Source organism: Pimephales promelas, chromosome 21 (assembly GCF_988280905.1).
Source record: "Pimephales promelas chromosome 21, fPimPro1.hap1.1, whole genome shotgun sequence".
In the NCBI taxonomy this organism is placed as follows: domain Eukaryota; kingdom Metazoa; phylum Chordata; class Actinopteri; order Cypriniformes; family Leuciscidae; genus Pimephales; species Pimephales promelas.
The window spans coordinates 26,781,268-26,798,794 of record NC_142789.1 but is presented as its reverse complement, the minus strand read 5'-3'; the positions used below and the strand labels follow the sequence as shown (position 1 = coordinate 26,798,794).

Here is a 17,527-nt window from a genome sequence, read left to right as displayed (position 1 = left end):
AGTTTCGATATCTCAGCTCTGGAAGGGTCTAGAGCCTCCATTTTTGCACTCAGGTTTAAGTCTCATGGCCCTCTATCAGAATCCAGAGTTTTGAGAAGATTGGGGAAACTTTTTTTTTCGCCCCCCCAAAAAAAACGTAAGGGGTAACACTGTCGTTTTTTTTTCGGGTCGAATTTTTGAGTTTCGATATCTCAGCTCTGGAAGGGTCTAGAGCCTCCATATTTGCACTCAGGTTTAAGTCTCATGGCCCTCTATCAGAATCCAGAGTTTTGAGAAGATTGGGGAAACTTTTTTTTTCGCCCAAAAAAAAAACGTAAGGGGTAACACTGTCGTTTTTTTTTTCGGGTCGAATTTTTGAGTTTCGATATATCAGCTCTGGAAGGGTCTAGAGCCTCCATATTTGCACTCAGGTTTAAGTCTCATGGCCCTCTATCAGAATCCGGAGTTTTGAGAAGATTGGGGAAACTTTTTTTTTCGCCCCCCCAAAAAAAACGTAAGGGGTAACACTGTCGTTTTTTTTTCGGGTCGAATTTTTGAGTTTCGATATCTCAGCTCTGGAAGGGTCTAGAGGCTCCATATTTGCACTCAGGTTTAAGTCTCATGGCCCTCTATCAGAATCCAGAGTTTTGAGAAGATTGGAGAAACTTCATTTTTCGCCCGAAAAAAAAAAACCGAAAGGGTTGCTGTCACTCTCGTTGCTGTCACTGTCATTTTTTTTTTTTTCGGCTCGAATTTTTGAGTTTCGATATCTCAGCTCTGGAAGGGTCTAGATTCTCCATTTTTGTACTCAGTTCTAAGTCCCATGGCCCACTATCAGAATCCAGAGTTTCAAGAAGATTGGAGAAACGTTTTTTTCGCACCACCCGTTTTTTTTTCGGGTCAAAATTTTGAGTTTCTCTGATCTTCTCAAAACTCTGGATTCTGATAGAGGGCCATGGGACTTAGACCTGAGTGCAAAATTGATTCTCTAGACCCTTCCAGAGCTGAGATATTGAGATTCCACGTAACATTTATGCCATTATAAATATCTAAATTTCTCACCTCTGGAAGGGTCTAAAGCGTCCATTTTTGCACCCACTATCAGAATCCAGAGTTTCAAGAAGATTGGAGAAACTTTTTTTTCGCACCAAAACAAAAACCGACAGGGGCAACACTGTCGATTTTTTTTTTCGGGTCAAAATTTTGAGTGTCTCTGATCTTTTTGAAACTCTGGATTCTTATAGAGGGCCATGGGACTTAGACCTGAGTGCAAAAATTGAGTCTCTAGACCCTTCCAGAGCTGAGATATTGAGATCCCATGTAGCATTTATGCCATTTTAAAAATAGTGGGTTTGCGGACGGAGGAATTTTGGAACGGTGCTTGGTTCTTACGGACCCCAGGAGGCCTGCTGAGTGCAGTAAAATAGTTTTTATCACGACAGGAACTTTAGTTAAAATGTCTATCAAATATACTACCCGAAACCCCATTTAATAGATTGCAGGCGGCAATCTGTTGGATGGTGTCCAACATAAAAATGGTATGAAACTCATACAGGTTTGGAACAACATGAGGATGAGTAAGTGATGACAAATATAATTTGTGGTTGAACTATACCTAGTTCACCCAAAAATTTAAATTAGCCCATGATTTAATCACCCTGGCCTCTAGCCATCCTTGGTGTATATGACATTCTTCTCGATGACAGATCTCATTCCCCATTGACTACCATAGTATGTATTTTTTCCTTCTATGGTAGTCAATGGGGAGTGAGATCTGTTTGATTAACACATTCTTCCAAATATCTTCCTTTGTGTTCAGCAGAACAAATAAACACATAGAGGTTTGGAACAACATGAGGGTGAGTAAATACTGACAGCATTTTCATTTTTGGGTGAACTAACCCTTTAAGTCAAATCCATATGTTCTTTTGGCTGGAAGTTTTTTTACTTTATAAAGTTTTAAATATGGATATTTTTCTTACATCTCCATATTCCTCAGTACTCCACATAAAGTCAACAACTGAGATATTTTCATCAGCTATATGTTCAAGCACTTCAGAAGTGTATATTCTGCATCGGTACTGTGATGTTTTTTTTTTTTTATAAAAGAAATTTCAATCAGCATCACTGAAAATGTGACTTCAGTAACAGGCTTTCAAACCTACTGTCCATTCCAATAGACAGATACATAAAAAAAAAATCCTGATTTAAAACGTGCAATTCTACAGTCGATTTTTAACTTTAATTATAAGTTCAATCTTTCTATTTTACATACAAACTATGAAATACTGGCAAAAATATATACAAAATGTAAATACACCTTAGAAAATGTTGCTTGCTTCTGTGTTTGGAGTGAAGTGCTGCCATGCTTCTCTTCAATGTAGAGGTTTTTTTTTTATATAATTACTACATGCAGAGCTTTACTGGCATTTGATTGGATGACAAACGTCCAATCTCATGGACTGCAGGCTTTAAACTAGGTGCTCCAGAATGCTCCAGAATTTAAAAAGGAGGCTGACATGTGATGTCCATTGTAATGGACACAGAGTCTGAATGGGTTAAAGGGATAGTTCACTTTGAAATTATTTTTTGGTATGTTTTAGCTTACCTTGAGGGCATCCAAGATGTAGGTGTCTTTGTTTACGCAGTAGTTTCAATTTTGATATTTTTAGGTCAAACCTTTCTTGTCTATCAGTCATATAGTGAAGGTCTATGGTCACCACCTCAAAGAGCATGCACAGAGAAGTCCAAATTAAACATGATTTAATGACTCGTAAATGTAGATACACATTGATGGCCTAAGACACGAAAGCGGTTTGTGTGAGAAAACGAACAGTATTTATATCGTTTTTACCTCGTTACCACAGCCACAAAGCGCCCGCGCCCTCAGATCACATGGATGTGGCTGTGGTTACAAGAGGTAAAAACGATATAAATACTGTTCGATGTATGCGTTCATGCGTTTTTAGTACTATCGTAAAAGCGATATAAATACTGTTCGATGTATGCGTTCATGCGTTTTTAGGGAGGCGTGGCTTTGTAGAGTTGCTAGCGCTAGCCGCTCCAAAATTGCCTACTTACCTTTAAATTCAAAACTGGATAGTATTTATGTGATAATGTCCATCTAATTGTATATTATAACTTACTTACATGTTTGTGACTTATGAATACTTCACTAATTATTCACTGATTGCATAATCATATTGAAACATATCTCCAAAAATATAAAGAAATGAACCTGAACCACAAAAATAAACATAACATTTTATTTATGCTTCAAAAACAAACCACAAAACTTGCTTGGAAAAATGCAACATACAGAAAAAAAAAAACATGTACACCTTTAAATTATACACTTTTATAAACAAAATAAAGTCTATATCTATATTTTACAACAGCTGGTTTTGCAACGTGTCTGGATTGTAATTTTTCCAGTTTTGCCTCTACAGCCAAATATCAAACTGCATTTCTGTATCCAGTTTTATACATAATTTCTTTAACATATAAGGTTTAGCATAGCAATCCATTCAGTGGCAAATCCTTTCTAAAATCTCTTTAAAATATAAAGGTTTTTTTTTCCTTTTTTTTTTCCTCCACAAAATGTTTACATTTCAGCTCAACTGTAAATCGACGAGCAGCCCAATAACACGGGCCCAGTCAAGAGAACTGCGGGAATGGTAACTCAGTTATTTTCTTCAGCACAAACTCACTCTATATACACACACACACACACACACACACACACACTAAAATAGAAAAGTAAACCAAATTTTAAAAATGGGAGTAATTTGAAGTGTATTATTCACATGTCCTTTCACAAAATGAATAGTAGAAATTATTTGCATATATATACACAAGTGCAAAATTCTACTCTGGAAAAAAAATTGTTCTATTATGAGTCAGGGTATAAAAAATATATTAGATGGAAAAGTGCCTTTCAAGTGATTATTCTGCACTAAATAACAAAAAAAAAAAAAAGATTTTGACCTAGGGTAATATTTTAAGTGCAGTACCCAGATTCAAACAGCAGAGGACGCCACCAACCTGAAGAAAGCCTGCAGTCCTTCACTGCCCTCAGAGTCTTAAAGGGGCAGGCTGCATAAATCTCTGTAGCAGAACAGCCTATAATCGTCATCTGATAACTAGATATAACAAACTGGACAAGGAGTTCGGGAATGTTCCTTCCTTTTTCTAAGTCCACTTGTTTTTTTTTTTTTTGCTCAGCCCTTGAGCTCTGGAAAGTACCTTGGCACAGTCTTAACAGGAACTTTTGCAGGAAAACCCTGGTGACATCAAAAAGCATTATAAAGCACACAGGCTTTAGTTTTATATATATATATATATATATATATATATATATATTTATATATGGCTAATCGTTCAGAGCGCTCCATCTATTGGCTATTACAAGAAATAGTTCGTCCAAAAATTATATTTTTGTCACTGTTTACTCGCTCTAATCTCATTTTCATTTTTGGGTGAACTGTTCCTTCTTATGCATTCTATTATTTGACACCGTATAATCTGTGGAACTTTTTCAAACAAGTCAACCGTGAATAAACTTATCTGTACCCCTTCTAGAAGAGTCAATTCCCTAGCATTTTCTTACGCACTTTACAGATAACATTTACTTTTGCAACACCAGCTCCACAGTGCCTTCAAACGACTCGGGATCTGCAGTTTAACAGCGAATGTTGTAGATTGAAAAAGTCTTGCTTTTTCCAGGCTCTGGTCAGTGTGTAAGACCTATTCTGTATGTCTGGCTTACACCACTGGGAAAATCTGAAATATTAATATCTATCCTTTGTTAAACTACTTGTCTCCTGCCTCCCTAACCAACCCCAGAGGAACATGTGACCGATCTGGCTGGTTTGAAACCAGTTTGCAAGGACATCCTCAAAACTGGACTGGAAAACACTGACCTATACCATTTTTTTGGACACAATCACGTTGTAGAGATTCCAAACTCTCCCGATTATTTTCTCCATCTCTTGCATTTTCCACCCTCTCTGTCCTCCCATCCTTTCCTCGTTTCATTTCAGTCGGTGAGGACGACCAGCTCTCCCTCACTGCGTTCGCCCGGGTCACTCTCCTCTCCTTCGCTGTAGGGCTGTCGGGGCCGCGCGGCCTCCTGCGTCTCGTCACCTCGGATCTGCGGGGGCTCCAGAGCCCGGGGGAGGTAGTGCTCCAGGAGGGCAGGGTGCAAGGGCAAGGTGCTCATGGACACGGGTGTGGTTGGGTACTGTACTTCACTGGGGGGGTACGGTAGCTGCTGCTCTGATTGGCTGTGGGAAGAAATGTTGACTGTAAGGGGGCGAATCGGGAACCATCATTAGGTTATCAGACGACTGACGACTACATTCACAACTTGTTGAGTGTGTCTGCGGGCGTCACCTCGGAGGGTACGTTACTCGTTGCTCCTGTCGTCGGCTCTTCATCATGGCCTTGTACTCTCCCACCCGCAGTCGTCTTCCCTCTACAATACAGGTGCGCTTTGGCCGGGGTTTGTATTTGTAGTCTGGGTAACGTTCCAGGTGCTGCCGACTCAATCTGGCCTGCTCTTCATAGTACGGCTGCTTCTCCTGATTGGACATGGACTTCCAACGGGAACCTGAGAAGGCAACGAACAGGCATGAGAGTAAGGAATTAAATAATTGGGGTTTTCAATGTCACGCCCACAACGCAAACATCATTGCTATAGTACTTAAAGGAGCCGTATGCAAGATTGTGGCCAAAACTGGTACTGCAATCACTTTCAAATTAGGGTGCATCCCCGCCTTCCCCCATGACTTGAGGTTGCCAGATATGCTGCAGGATCCAGCCGGAATGTAGGCTGCTACAAGAAGCTTCCAATTGCAAGTGACGAGTCCAACACAGTGAGTTTTTTTTCAGTTAATTATTTATTTATTTCGGACTTTGAAAAAGTATTTCGGACTCATATCGAGTTTTTTGGGGTTTCGCAACGTTAGAATTCTTTTTTTATCCGATTCCGACACGTTTGTATCTGCAGCTGTGGTAACTAGAGCAGAGCTGGCAACCCGAATGCCGCAACACTACCGAGTACGTGATCGGTAGATCGGTGGAGGGTGACGCATCAGAACAAAACACAACATGACGACATCAACGTCAGTCAAGGGCTGCGACTTCACTTTTTAAATGACAATATCCTGGCCGGACTACTGTTGTCAGTGATGTAAGTATTTGAAATGAACATGATTTCTGAATGTCTAGTGACATATCAGGGAAAATTTATGATTAATTGAAATAGATTTCTTGCATACAGCTCCTTTAATATGTTGCATATAGTGTGCAAAACCATGTTTACGCCTTGCAGTAACAGCTTGACGATGTCTACAGTGGACACGACAAAGTGACCATTGCAAATCCATTCGTTTTTCATGTCAAAAGTAGCGCAGCCGCTTTGGAGAACGTCAGAAACAGTACGAGGCATCAGCTTACTGTCGGGATTTAGTGTGTTGCATCGTGCCACTCGCGTCTGGTGTAGACAGGGTATTAGTTAAACTGAAACCTTAAAAATATGAACAGCTTATAGATTTTTCTAAGCTTATTTTTCATCCACTTTTACCATATTACCATCTCTGGTGTTCATGATTTGTGCAAGCCACCCATCCATTTTAGTTGTTTTTGCTCAAATTCAGTTGTGCCAAATCTGCCGTAACCCTAGCAAAGGATTCGCTGGGAGAGTAGTTAAATTGCCCACTCTAGAGTGGATGACTAAAATATTTGCTAGTAAAATCTCACATTTACAACATTTGCATGGTCTCTTGCCATCCACATCACACCAAATATTCACCATAATCGCAAATCTTCCAACCCTAGACCAAAGCTTGAAGTCGTAACATTTAATGGGGGCTCGTCCGGGATCATTACAAATTATCCCTGTAATTGTGATAATTGGGGTGTGTTTGTTGGGGGCAACTGACGGTGCGTTTTTGACGTATTGGCAGTGTACACATGCGGAGCGTTATTGTAGCGCTCATCTGCTTATACATTATGGACACTAATCCCCTAAAACAAATTGCCTAAGGAGATTGTATGTCTGCATATTTGAATTTATGCACCTGTTAGTACTGAATGAAGCTAAAATAGTCAAACCAGTTTATTAGAAGGAAGTGTTCATGCACTTTTGGCTTGGAGCAGGTTTTTCAGTGGTATTTTGGAGAGTTTAAATTCCACAACGACAAGGAAGAGAAAGATAATTCAGAGTGAAAGTACAAAGGAGTGCAAAGCGACCTGAAGAATTCACTGACTTAATTCGCTATATGTTGGGAAGGTTTTACATTGTAAGAATTCAGTTTAAGTGAAGTCAAGTTTATTTATATAGCACTATATACACAATAAAGATGGTTTCAAAGCAGCTTTACAGAGATAACAGGAAAATAATGCAAAAAAGTTTGTTGTCCAGAAGCAAATGGCGTCACAGTCCAGCTGAAGTAAGTTCAGTGATGTTTCATTTTTGTTTAAAAAAAGTTATTAATTAGTTATGTCATCGCCCAGCTCAGTTCAGTTCTTGTATAATAATGTCAATGCACGCAGATCAATATTATTGTTGAAAATTAAATAAAATGTTAAATTTAATGTCCCCAACTAAGCAAGCCAAGCCAATAGCAAACAAAGGTGGGAAAAGGAAAAAGTTTTATTGACTGCATGCGTGCAACGCTGGCTTCACTGACATGTGCTGCGGGCTAAAAGTGTAGCAAACTGACAGAAACTTAGGTGTGTACCAGAAAGAGCTTCAGGCCATGTTTGGGAGGAGAAAAAAAATCAGGGGGATCTCAGTAGCGCCACAATGGAATGGAATGCAAGTGTTTTGTGAAAGGAAAGCACTGAGGAAGGCAGAGGTGCAGCAAGGGATGAGGGGGCTGAAGTTCTGGGTGTTGTTTTCCTGTCACCCCAGGAGCCAGGTGGCTGTATGTGCCCTAGTGTGACCCCTCTTTTATCCCCCTAAGACCTTCTGTCCTCCTATCCATTCCAGCAAGTTACATGTTCGGAAATATATATGTGTATTACAGAGTAACTTAAACTGCTGACTGTAGGATTAGCTGTGAGCATGAAGAACCCACAGTTCCCATAACCCAATAGTGAACAACTGATCTCAAGATAAAGGAGTAAAAAAAGAGATGAAATAATAATACAATAACGAGGACAATGCTGTCAGAACAGGTGCTTCAGAATCCACAAAGAGGAAGGATTAGAGAGAGTACAGTCACTAGAGAATTCCTTTCGTTGATGACATTTTTCTTTGACGAGATGACAAAAAAAAAAAACACTTTCACAAGTTCACACTTGCATGTAATTAAATAGAGTAAAGGTTATGCGTATTTGGCTTAATGTCCGAGGGGATGGCTCCGTGCTCATAATTTGGCAGTATATACACCTCATTAGGTTAATTAGGTTAATTTTCTGTAAGTATTCCTCCCGAACTTTGTTGATAAAACATCATTTGATGGACAAAGCTAACACAGTTTGCTTAAGCACAGTTCACACTATATGATTTTAAGCCCGATTTAAAGGAGTAGTTCACTTTGAAAAAAAAAAACAAAAAAACTTCTGCTGATAATTTACTCACGCCCATGTCATCCAAGATGTCCATGTCATTCTTTCTTCAGTCGAAAAGAAATTTCGGTTTTTGATGAAAACATTCCAGGATTTTTCTCTATATAATGGACTTCAATGGGAACCAAACGGTTCAAGGTCCAAAAGACAGTTTCAGAGCGAACGACCAATGATATCTGTATCATTCATTTATGTGCATGAAGCATGAGAATTACAACAATATTCTTATCATATTACTACTAGTAAACCGTCTAAAGTTTGCTAAGAATCATTAGACAATCACTAAAATCAAATTCGAAATGTCTTGTCAAAACGAATGCTTACCAAGGATCTTGCTGATGCTGGAGTTGTGCATGTCAGGGAACGCCTGCAGGATACGTCGCCTTTCGTCTTTAGCCCACACCATGAAGGCGTTCATGGGACGTTTGATGTGGCCAGAGGAGGGAGTCCGGGATTCACTATAGCTTCCCACAACAGAGATTGCCATCTGTCCTGTTGGGAACAACAAGATTAAAAAAAAAACAATCAGTCTAGACACACAAAACTTCCTTTTGTTTGACAACACACCCTGCAGCCAAGTGCAATTACACAGGCAGGTGGCATCTGTGTTTGCTGCATGCCAAATAGGTTTTTATTGTATGAGAAATAGTCATAAATTCACCATTTGTTTACTTGATCAGAATTCTATTTTTGCACACATACTAGTGACATGCAAAACTACATACTACGACGAGTCACCTAACCTGTCTGACCTGCTAGCCATGCATGATTAGATCTCGGTGAGGTGATCTCGAAATGGACATGCTTCTTACGGGGTGTTTACAAAACGGTTTGCAAGAGAATGGAAAACACTGCAGGGATCCATTTTTAAGTCGACACGGTATCACTTTAGGAAACCATGCAAAAGACATCATTTTGAATGTGTATGGCTGTGTCAGGATTGGAACTGTACAAGGAAATTCATTTAAAGACACAGTCCCGTGCAAACTAACCAACACCCACGCAGCATACTAATTAATGTACCACCGATTGAAGTTGACCATGATGGCCCATACGTACCCTCTGAGTCACTGCTGAGGTGGTCCTCATTCGTCCTAGGGCACGGTCCTTCATCCATCCGGTCTCGAGACGCCTCCTTATAATCAATCAAAATGAAAAGACAGAAAATGTACTCCCTACTACAGACTGTATGATTTCAGCAATCTTATAAGATCACATTGTACGACATGGATTTATTAAACTTGGGAACTGTATGATAATGGTACCTATTGAATTGTGGGCTACGACGCAAGTTAGTATAGAAGAATAATCAGCATGCGCTAGTGTAGCGCAAGATGAATCGGACTTTGGCAATTATTAATGTGCGCTAAAAAAACAGCAGGAAGCGAAAGAGGAGAATATGGACACGGTCATGGCTAGGTAAAGAGGCCGGCTTGGATATGTCAATCTTGCAAATGAAGCTTGAGGTAAGTAGTTTTAAAGGAGAATGAACCTTTGGTCTAATTACACATTGTTACCTAGTCAACCGTTATCTGAGATTTGTTTTCATGGTTGCCGAATGTAAATAGTTTTATCTATAAAAACAGTTTAGCCTATAACGCTAGTATAACGCTAGTATATGGGGCATAGAGTAATGACAAATAAAAATCGCTTGTCATTACCACTAACAAGGCTCAAAATAGCCCCACACTAACACGACAGCATAACAAGGGTCCCTACATTCAAACCGAAGCATTGAGAACTTTGTCAGTGTCCATACAGTTTAATAAGACGACATTTTATACACACAGTCAACTTCACGAATACAGGAAAAAGCCATCTTTGAAAAATAGTCTCCACCAGTCGATCTACAAACGCAGATCCAAGTGCGCTGAACTGTGCAGAATCTCATACGATCCGTTGTTTCCGGAAGAAACACAAACACGAACCATTTTCTTCTCTTCAATATGTACACGTAGCCTACTGTTCACGCTCACCTTGTTACCTTATTCACATCTCACCAGCGCACTTGGATCGGCGTTCGTAGATCGACTGGTAGAGACTATTTTTCAAAGATGGCTTCTTCCTGTATTCGCGATGTTGACTGTGCGTATAAAATATCTTCTTATTAAACTGTTTGGACACTGACAAAGTTCTCAATGCTTCGGTTTGAATGTAGGGACCCATATTATGCTATTGTGTTACTGTGGGGCTATTTTGAGCCTGGTTAGTGGTAATAACAAGCAATTCTTATTTGTCATTACTCTATGCCCTAATATACTAGCGTTATAGGCTAAAGTGTTTTTATAGATTAAACTATTTACATTCAGCAATCATGAAAACAAACATCAGATAACGGTTGACTAGGTAACAATGTGTAATTAGACCAAAGGTTCATTTTGTGCCGGAGTTCTCCTTTAAGTTTTAGCGGCATGTTGCAGTGATCGATACATCACTTCGTTTTTATTTTTTATTGGCTAGTCAGTAGACGAAGTAGTAAACACACTGTGAGATGATCATGCTAATTTTTTTACACAGTCAAAAAATTATCGCATTATGATTGTGTGACAACGGCCGTCTATAAACCTCTCTCACTGTAAGACTAGTCTAGGACCACCGTTTAGGAGCCACGACCACAGAAATCGCCACGATTGGTCATCTTTCATCTGGGACAGCCCAAAATGTGTACAGAGCATAAGACGCAATCGAAAATGCAATTTTGAAGCTATATTCTTCTCCTTTTCAAATGGGTTGGCATTGTAGTCAATGTCTACCTGGATATTCAAGAGTATGCAAGACAGTTGTACTAGTGTCAAGCTGTAAAAACAGGTTTAAGTGGAATGATTCAAAACCCAGTTGACAACAAAGCTGAAATCACTGTCAAATCTCCCTGCGGTTAAACTGAACTCAAAAGCAGCAACAAAGTGGTTGTCAAAACAGGTGTCTACGGAGACTTGGGGCTATTTCACAATTGCCACGAACACAAACAAGCGAACATACAAGTTGTGGTAGGACTCTAATAGCAGCTGTTCTTGGCTGAAATGGGAATGTACCCCTTGTTTAACCGATATCATGAACCTCTGTAAACCAATATCTATCGCTGACCCTGACGGCCCCCTTCTTCTCCTGTAACACAGTGGGTGTTCTGAAAGAGGGCCGTTTCAAGTGCGGCCATTAATGGATACTTGCCCCGATGTTTCAACCTTGAAGCATGACCAATGGTGACAAACAGCGGGCCCCAGGTGCCGCCCGAGGAACCTTGGAGAACTGGGGTGTGGAGTATGTGAGAGCGTGTTTGTGTGTGTGCTAAGACGTTGACTCACCAGCCTTGTGTTGTTGTCCCTCTCACGGTCCCTCTCTCTGCCCGTCGGGCCTTGTCCTCCACGCAACAGCTGCTGGGCATCATGAATGGCTTGTGTCACAACATCACCCTCTCCCAAGAAGCCTGAAGAGTGAAAGGGCGAGAGAGAAAGGAAACTTTAGACAAGGTCAAAAGAGATAGATTTATCCCTCTCCGTCTTGTGATGAACAAATAAAGCCCTTGGCTCGGTCTCAAGTATATGATCCGATCCAGGACAAGACCCCGTCCAAAGGCTTAAGACGAACAGTCACGTCTGACGTGCTGACACATTCTCAGGGGGCTGGTTCGAAGGGGGAACAGGTTTTCTGAACTGCTGACAACTGCCGTTAATACTTGGGATAGAGGTATGTTGGCAGTGGGAACCCTAAGATGGGTCCTTTCTAACAGGGTGCAGAGAGTCATTTTTACTGAATGTGGACCTCAAGGACTGCCCTCTCAAACAATGCCATGAGAGTACAGCAGGAAAACCACAGAGGTCATGTCTGACTCATAGCCACTTTTTACACCTGGTATTAAGATGTGTTTTGTAGAAGTAGACGAGGGAGTCACCTGGTTTTTTCAATTTTGTCCATTTTGTACACTTTCAACCACTTCTGTCCTTTTCACACATTTCTTTGAGGGGAGGGTAAACATATGGGCTTTTATCTACATGAATTTGCGAGTGTGTGTTAGGCCCCGTCCACACTACTGCGTTTTCGTTTAAAAACGGAGACCTTCTGCTACGTTTGCACCTCCCGTCCAGATTAAAACGGAAAAAATGAAGAGCTAAAACGGAGAAGTTTAGAAACGCTGCAGCTCCAGGTCGCATTTTAGTGAAGACGGGACGAAACGATGACGCAGAGGCTGACGCTCGGCTCTATGATTGGGTGTCATCAGTCATGACGTGTCCTTCCCTGATTCATCAGCCACCCATCACACGACTTTACGACCCATTTCCCCATTTATAGTCACGTGGTCCGCGTTTTCAGACGTTTTAATGTAGACGGAGATCAATTCTAATACGCAGATAAAACGCTGGTGTGGACGGAGATCGTATTCGTTTTAATTCTCCGTTTTTAAGCTAAAACGCAGTAGTGTGGACGGGGCCTTAGAAACCAGGTTGTCTTCAAACCAAACTTGGGTCTTTAGCTGACAAAAGTATAAATCCTGTCTGGCTAGCGCTCTTCCCATAATGTTTACACATCAGGTCAGTAGCCGTAGAGTAGGCGTCTTTTGTGGTTGTTCGAACACATTCGACCATTTGAGCGTTTACACTACAAAAGCAATCCGGTCAAATGGGTTTTCGACTACCTCATCCAATGGCGGCATCCAATTGTGATCAATCGACCAAGGGGAATCTTAATACCAGGTGTAAACAGGGCCATAAAGAGATAAAGATATTTTTGGACACACCTGAAAGCAAACCATGAATACAAAGCAATTTGTGTTGAGCAACTGTAATAAAGAAATTCACAGTCTCAATCTACTAAACAGTGCTGAGGGTTGAGAGGAAATTGCAAATCAACTTAAAGCACATAGCACTGCTTCAACCTCTCGAGCACATTGTAATTTTGGAGACTGGATGTGTTGGTGAGGTCAAGCGTCACATACTTAGGCTGAGGGCAGATCGAGAAGGGCTATGGGGCAGATCTCTGGGTCGGTACCCTGACTGCATGTGGGCCAGTTCCAGTGCCTGGGGGCTCGGGGTCTTGGGTTTAGCCGTGAGGTTGAGAGGTTGACTGGTGTCCTTGAGCACAAAGTCATTGAGGGATTCGTTAATAAATGACTAAAAATACAACAAAGTGAAAGATGAGCTGAGCTAGATAGTGTACCTGGCGAAAGACACTGGACCTTTTGGAGTGTGGATTGGGCAGCAACTGCATGGGATATTCCACTAAAAACAAATAAACAAGTACATTTAAAAGACTGGACTTGACCAACTATCAGGTTTCAAGACAGGTTCAGAGCAAATCTAAATCTTTCCTAGTTACTATCAGTCCAAATGCTCTGTCTCCTTAAAGACTTCTAAGACATATAGCATTGCAAACCTAAGAAGTTCTCTAATTTAATAAGTTGGATAAACTCTTTGACCTCAGATTTGCTTGAGTCCTTGACCCTCAATTCCAAGTTTCCTTACAATGGCAGCTCGATTGTGTCAGGCATGCTGTTAGCCGACTCACTCACACACTTGTCCTGTTGTTCCCTGTTCTTTCCTTCTATCCTTCATCTTTTATGAAGTAGTACTTCTAATGGAGTACATATATACAGGCATCAAAGCTGTGCATTTACAAGAGTCTTTTAACTAAGCGAGGGCACAGTGCCATAGATTACGGATGTCAATGCAAAGAACCCGCTATGGATTTTATTTGATCAATATGCACTCTAATTCAATGGACAGCCCTGAGCCGTTCTTCAATGAATGTGCAAGGAAATCACTTTGGCAGACCTTTCAGTGAGTCTTTCTGAGCAAAACCATCAATTCCTGCAAGAACTACTTGTGTTACAGAAGAGACCTTCAGACGAACATGCATTCTTGGAATAGAACTTTTTTTTTCTATTTTCCTTTAGCATAGAACAGCATATAAACTCTGTCAATTCAGCTTGCACTACGCTACATATTAACTGAAACTACAAACTTCAGCTGATAAGCTTACACTGAAAGGCGCAAGAGCAAACAAGTTTTTCAAATAACCAACAAAGGGTGATATTTGAAGTCAATTATTTAGAGATTTTTGACAGATGCTATTTGATCCATCTGAATATAACAGATGGCTGAATCCTGTGTCCTAACAGACTCTTATTGTGAACGGTTGCTCAATATGCAAATAGGTAGGTCTTCTATGCATAGCAGGTTGTACGAACAATTCACTCCATTGGTCAAAGGGACAGAAGTTGAGGAAGTTTTCTTGAGGGTTTGGTGCGGCCTTACCTGGTTTGCAGGGAATGGGTTGCAGAGGTAAACCCATCTGGGCCTCAGAGGTGACTGGCAACGGCTGGGCGTTGGGGTGAAAGGCGGGGATCATAACATACGGCATGTTTACCTGCTGGTTCAAAGGTCCCAGAGAACACCTTAAGTCACCTAATATTGTATTTCCACTCTGTCCAAATAATCTTAATGGAACAATTCACCCAAAAAGCTATTTACTCACAGTCGTGTCATGACCTCATTTCAATTTAAATATCTTCCTTAAAGGAGTAGTTCACTTTAAAAAAAAACTTTTGCTGATAATTTGCTCACCCCCATGTCATCCAAAATGTCCATGTCATTCTTTCTTCAGTTGAAAAGAAATTAAGGTTTTTGATGAAAACATTCCAGGATTTTTCTCCATATTATGGACTTTGGGAACCAAACGGTTCAAGGTCAAAAAGGCACTTTCAGTGCAAACTGCAAACTGTTCAAAGGGCTTTAAACGATTCCAGACGATGAATAAGGGTCTTATCAAGCAAAACGATTCCTTATTTAATAAATAAATTACAAAATTTAAGTTTTATAAGCTCAAATGGTCATCTTGCTCTGTTCTGTGATGAGCGTTTGTGACTCTCCTGTTCGAACTCGTTCATCAAAACGAATGAATCTTTTTCCGAGTCATTTGGTTCATTCAACGAACGAAACAAATGAATTGACTCAGAAAAAGATTAATTTTGATGAACGTGTTCGAACAGGAGAGTCACAAACGTGCGTCACAGAACAGAGCAAGGGGAGCATTTAAGCTTATAAAACTTAAATTTTGTTGTTGTTGTTTTTTAAATGAGCGATCGTTTCGCTTGATAAGACCCTTATTCCTCCTCTGGAATCGTTTAAAGCCCTTTGAACAGTTTGCAGTTTGAACTGAAACTGTCTTTTGGACCTTGAACTGTTTGGTTCCCATTGAAGTCCATTATATGGAGAAAAATGCTGGAATGTTTTCGGAAAAACCAGCACTCGTAAACCTTAATCAAAAACGTTAACCTTTTTGAATTTTTTAGGTGAAGTATTCCTTTAAGATCATAAGTTTCTCCCAAGTCTCTAGTAGTTCATACAGTGAAGTAAACTGCAAGGTTTTGAATCATCAACCTCACCTGAATTTGCTGCTGCAGTAAATTGATTTTATGTTGCTGCTGTATCAGTTGCTGCTGCTGTTTGGCAATCTAAAACAGAAAATCGGCATTCAGAAACCAAACTAATTCATATATGAACCATTGTGCTAGATTTAAACAACACTGGTCCAGAAACACTTCCTGTTTCAGTTTGTAACTGTTTTCTTTATTTCACATGTAAAGAAAACATCTTAAAGATGTTGTTTAACTTTTAGATTCAGTTTTACATGTTCCGTTGGTTGTAATTTATCCCAGCTTTTGTGTAGCGTTCAAAAACTGAAACAGGAAGTGCTTCTGGACCAGTGTTGTTTAGATCTGGCGAAATCGTCTATAGCTTTTTCCTCTTCAAATGCTCCATCGTTTCCTTGTCACTTGTTCAACTCTCGTCTCCACACCTGTTCTTGCTGCTGTCTTGCCAGTTCCATCTGTTGCTGCTGTTTCTCCAGCAGAAGAGCAGCCATGTTCCTCTGCTCTGAATGAGCTCCGAGCAGCTGCTCTCGCAGACCAGAGAGCTGGTTTATCATCAACAACAACTGAAACTCCTTCTCTGCCAGACTCTCCGGGGTTCCTGTAAACACATACGCACAAGCTGATGGTCAGGCAGAAAGTGTCAGTGAAAAACAAATGTGAGATGAACCAATCACAATAGAAAAACACACACACACAATGCTATGTGGTTAGTCCACTAAATGGTTTGCTTGACTCTACTGTATGTGCAGTGTAAACAGATAAATGTACCTTTTAAGTTGACACTGGCCTGAAGACCCTTCCCGAGAAACTTTTCTTTCCAGTCTGTATTCAGAAGCTTTTCAATTGTGGGCATCACTAAAAAAAAAAAAAATGATATATATATATATATATATCAAAAACAAATTCAATATCTGAACTTTTAATAATTTAAAATGAAGCCCTGGACAAAAGCATGTGAATGTAATATTTCTATTAAAAAGTAAAGTAAATGTTATTATACATATATATACAGTATGTGTCTGTGTGTGTGTATATATATATAAATATATATATATATACACATATGTGTGTGTGTGTGTGTGTCTGTGATTATATATATATATACATACATACATACATAAATACATACACACACACACACACATATATATATATGTATATATATATATATATACACACACAAATGGTTAGTTCAAATTCTTGATTCTGATTGGTCAATAGCTATGCTTTATTCATAATAATACAAGGCTATGTCCGCTTCACCCAATGGTTTTATTTATCGCTGTGCAACACTGCACTTCCTGTGTTGTGTTTATTTGAGCTTTCATGCATATTACACATTGGAACGTTGTTAATGTTCACGGTCAGGGACTATTTATTTTCTAGCGGAAGGAAGGCTTTTAGTGATTTTACTTCATGGAAGTTGCACTAATACATTTTTTTTTTACTTTTTTATTGTGTAGTAACCATTTAAAAAAAAAAAAACTATAAAGGTACTCGAGGCAAGTGGCGTATCGTGAATAACTAACGGAAGGGGTCGTGCTTTGAGTAATGCCTAACAACGCCCTTCAGCCGTTTCTTATTTACAATACAGCACAGCCTCAC

General features: G+C 40.0%; 1 protein-coding gene across 6 annotated transcripts in view; it reads right to left on the bottom strand.

Moving 5' to 3' along the window:
* Window positions 1-3,231: 3,231 nt before the first annotated feature.
* sox13 (SRY-box transcription factor 13) overlaps window positions 3,232-17,527 on the bottom strand; it is a 33,872-nt gene continuing 19,576 nt past the window's right edge. For 4 of the 6 annotated variants that reach the window (XM_039674092.2, XM_039674093.2, XM_039674088.2 and 1 more), the window contains exons 4-14: window positions 16,691-16,777; window positions 16,348-16,520; window positions 15,935-16,003; window positions 14,805-14,919; window positions 13,708-13,769; window positions 13,487-13,622; window positions 11,859-11,980; window positions 9,616-9,691; window positions 8,881-9,048; window positions 5,374-5,590; window positions 3,232-5,264 (exon numbers count right to left, since the gene is read on the bottom strand). In XM_039674092.2, coding sequence (XP_039530026.2) covers window positions 5,018-5,264; window positions 5,374-5,590; window positions 8,881-9,048; window positions 9,616-9,691; window positions 11,859-11,980; window positions 13,487-13,622; window positions 13,708-13,769; window positions 14,805-14,919; window positions 15,935-16,003; window positions 16,348-16,520; window positions 16,691-16,777 — 1,472 coding nt within the window. In that variant the 3' untranslated portion in view covers window positions 3,232-5,017. Of the gene's footprint in view, window positions 5,284-5,373; window positions 5,591-8,880; window positions 9,049-9,615; window positions 9,692-11,858; window positions 11,981-13,486; window positions 13,623-13,707; window positions 13,770-14,804; window positions 14,920-15,934; window positions 16,004-16,347; window positions 16,521-16,690; window positions 16,778-17,527 lie in introns of all 6 variants that reach the window. The other 2 variants (XM_039674090.2, XM_089124999.1) reach the window with 2 other exon arrangements.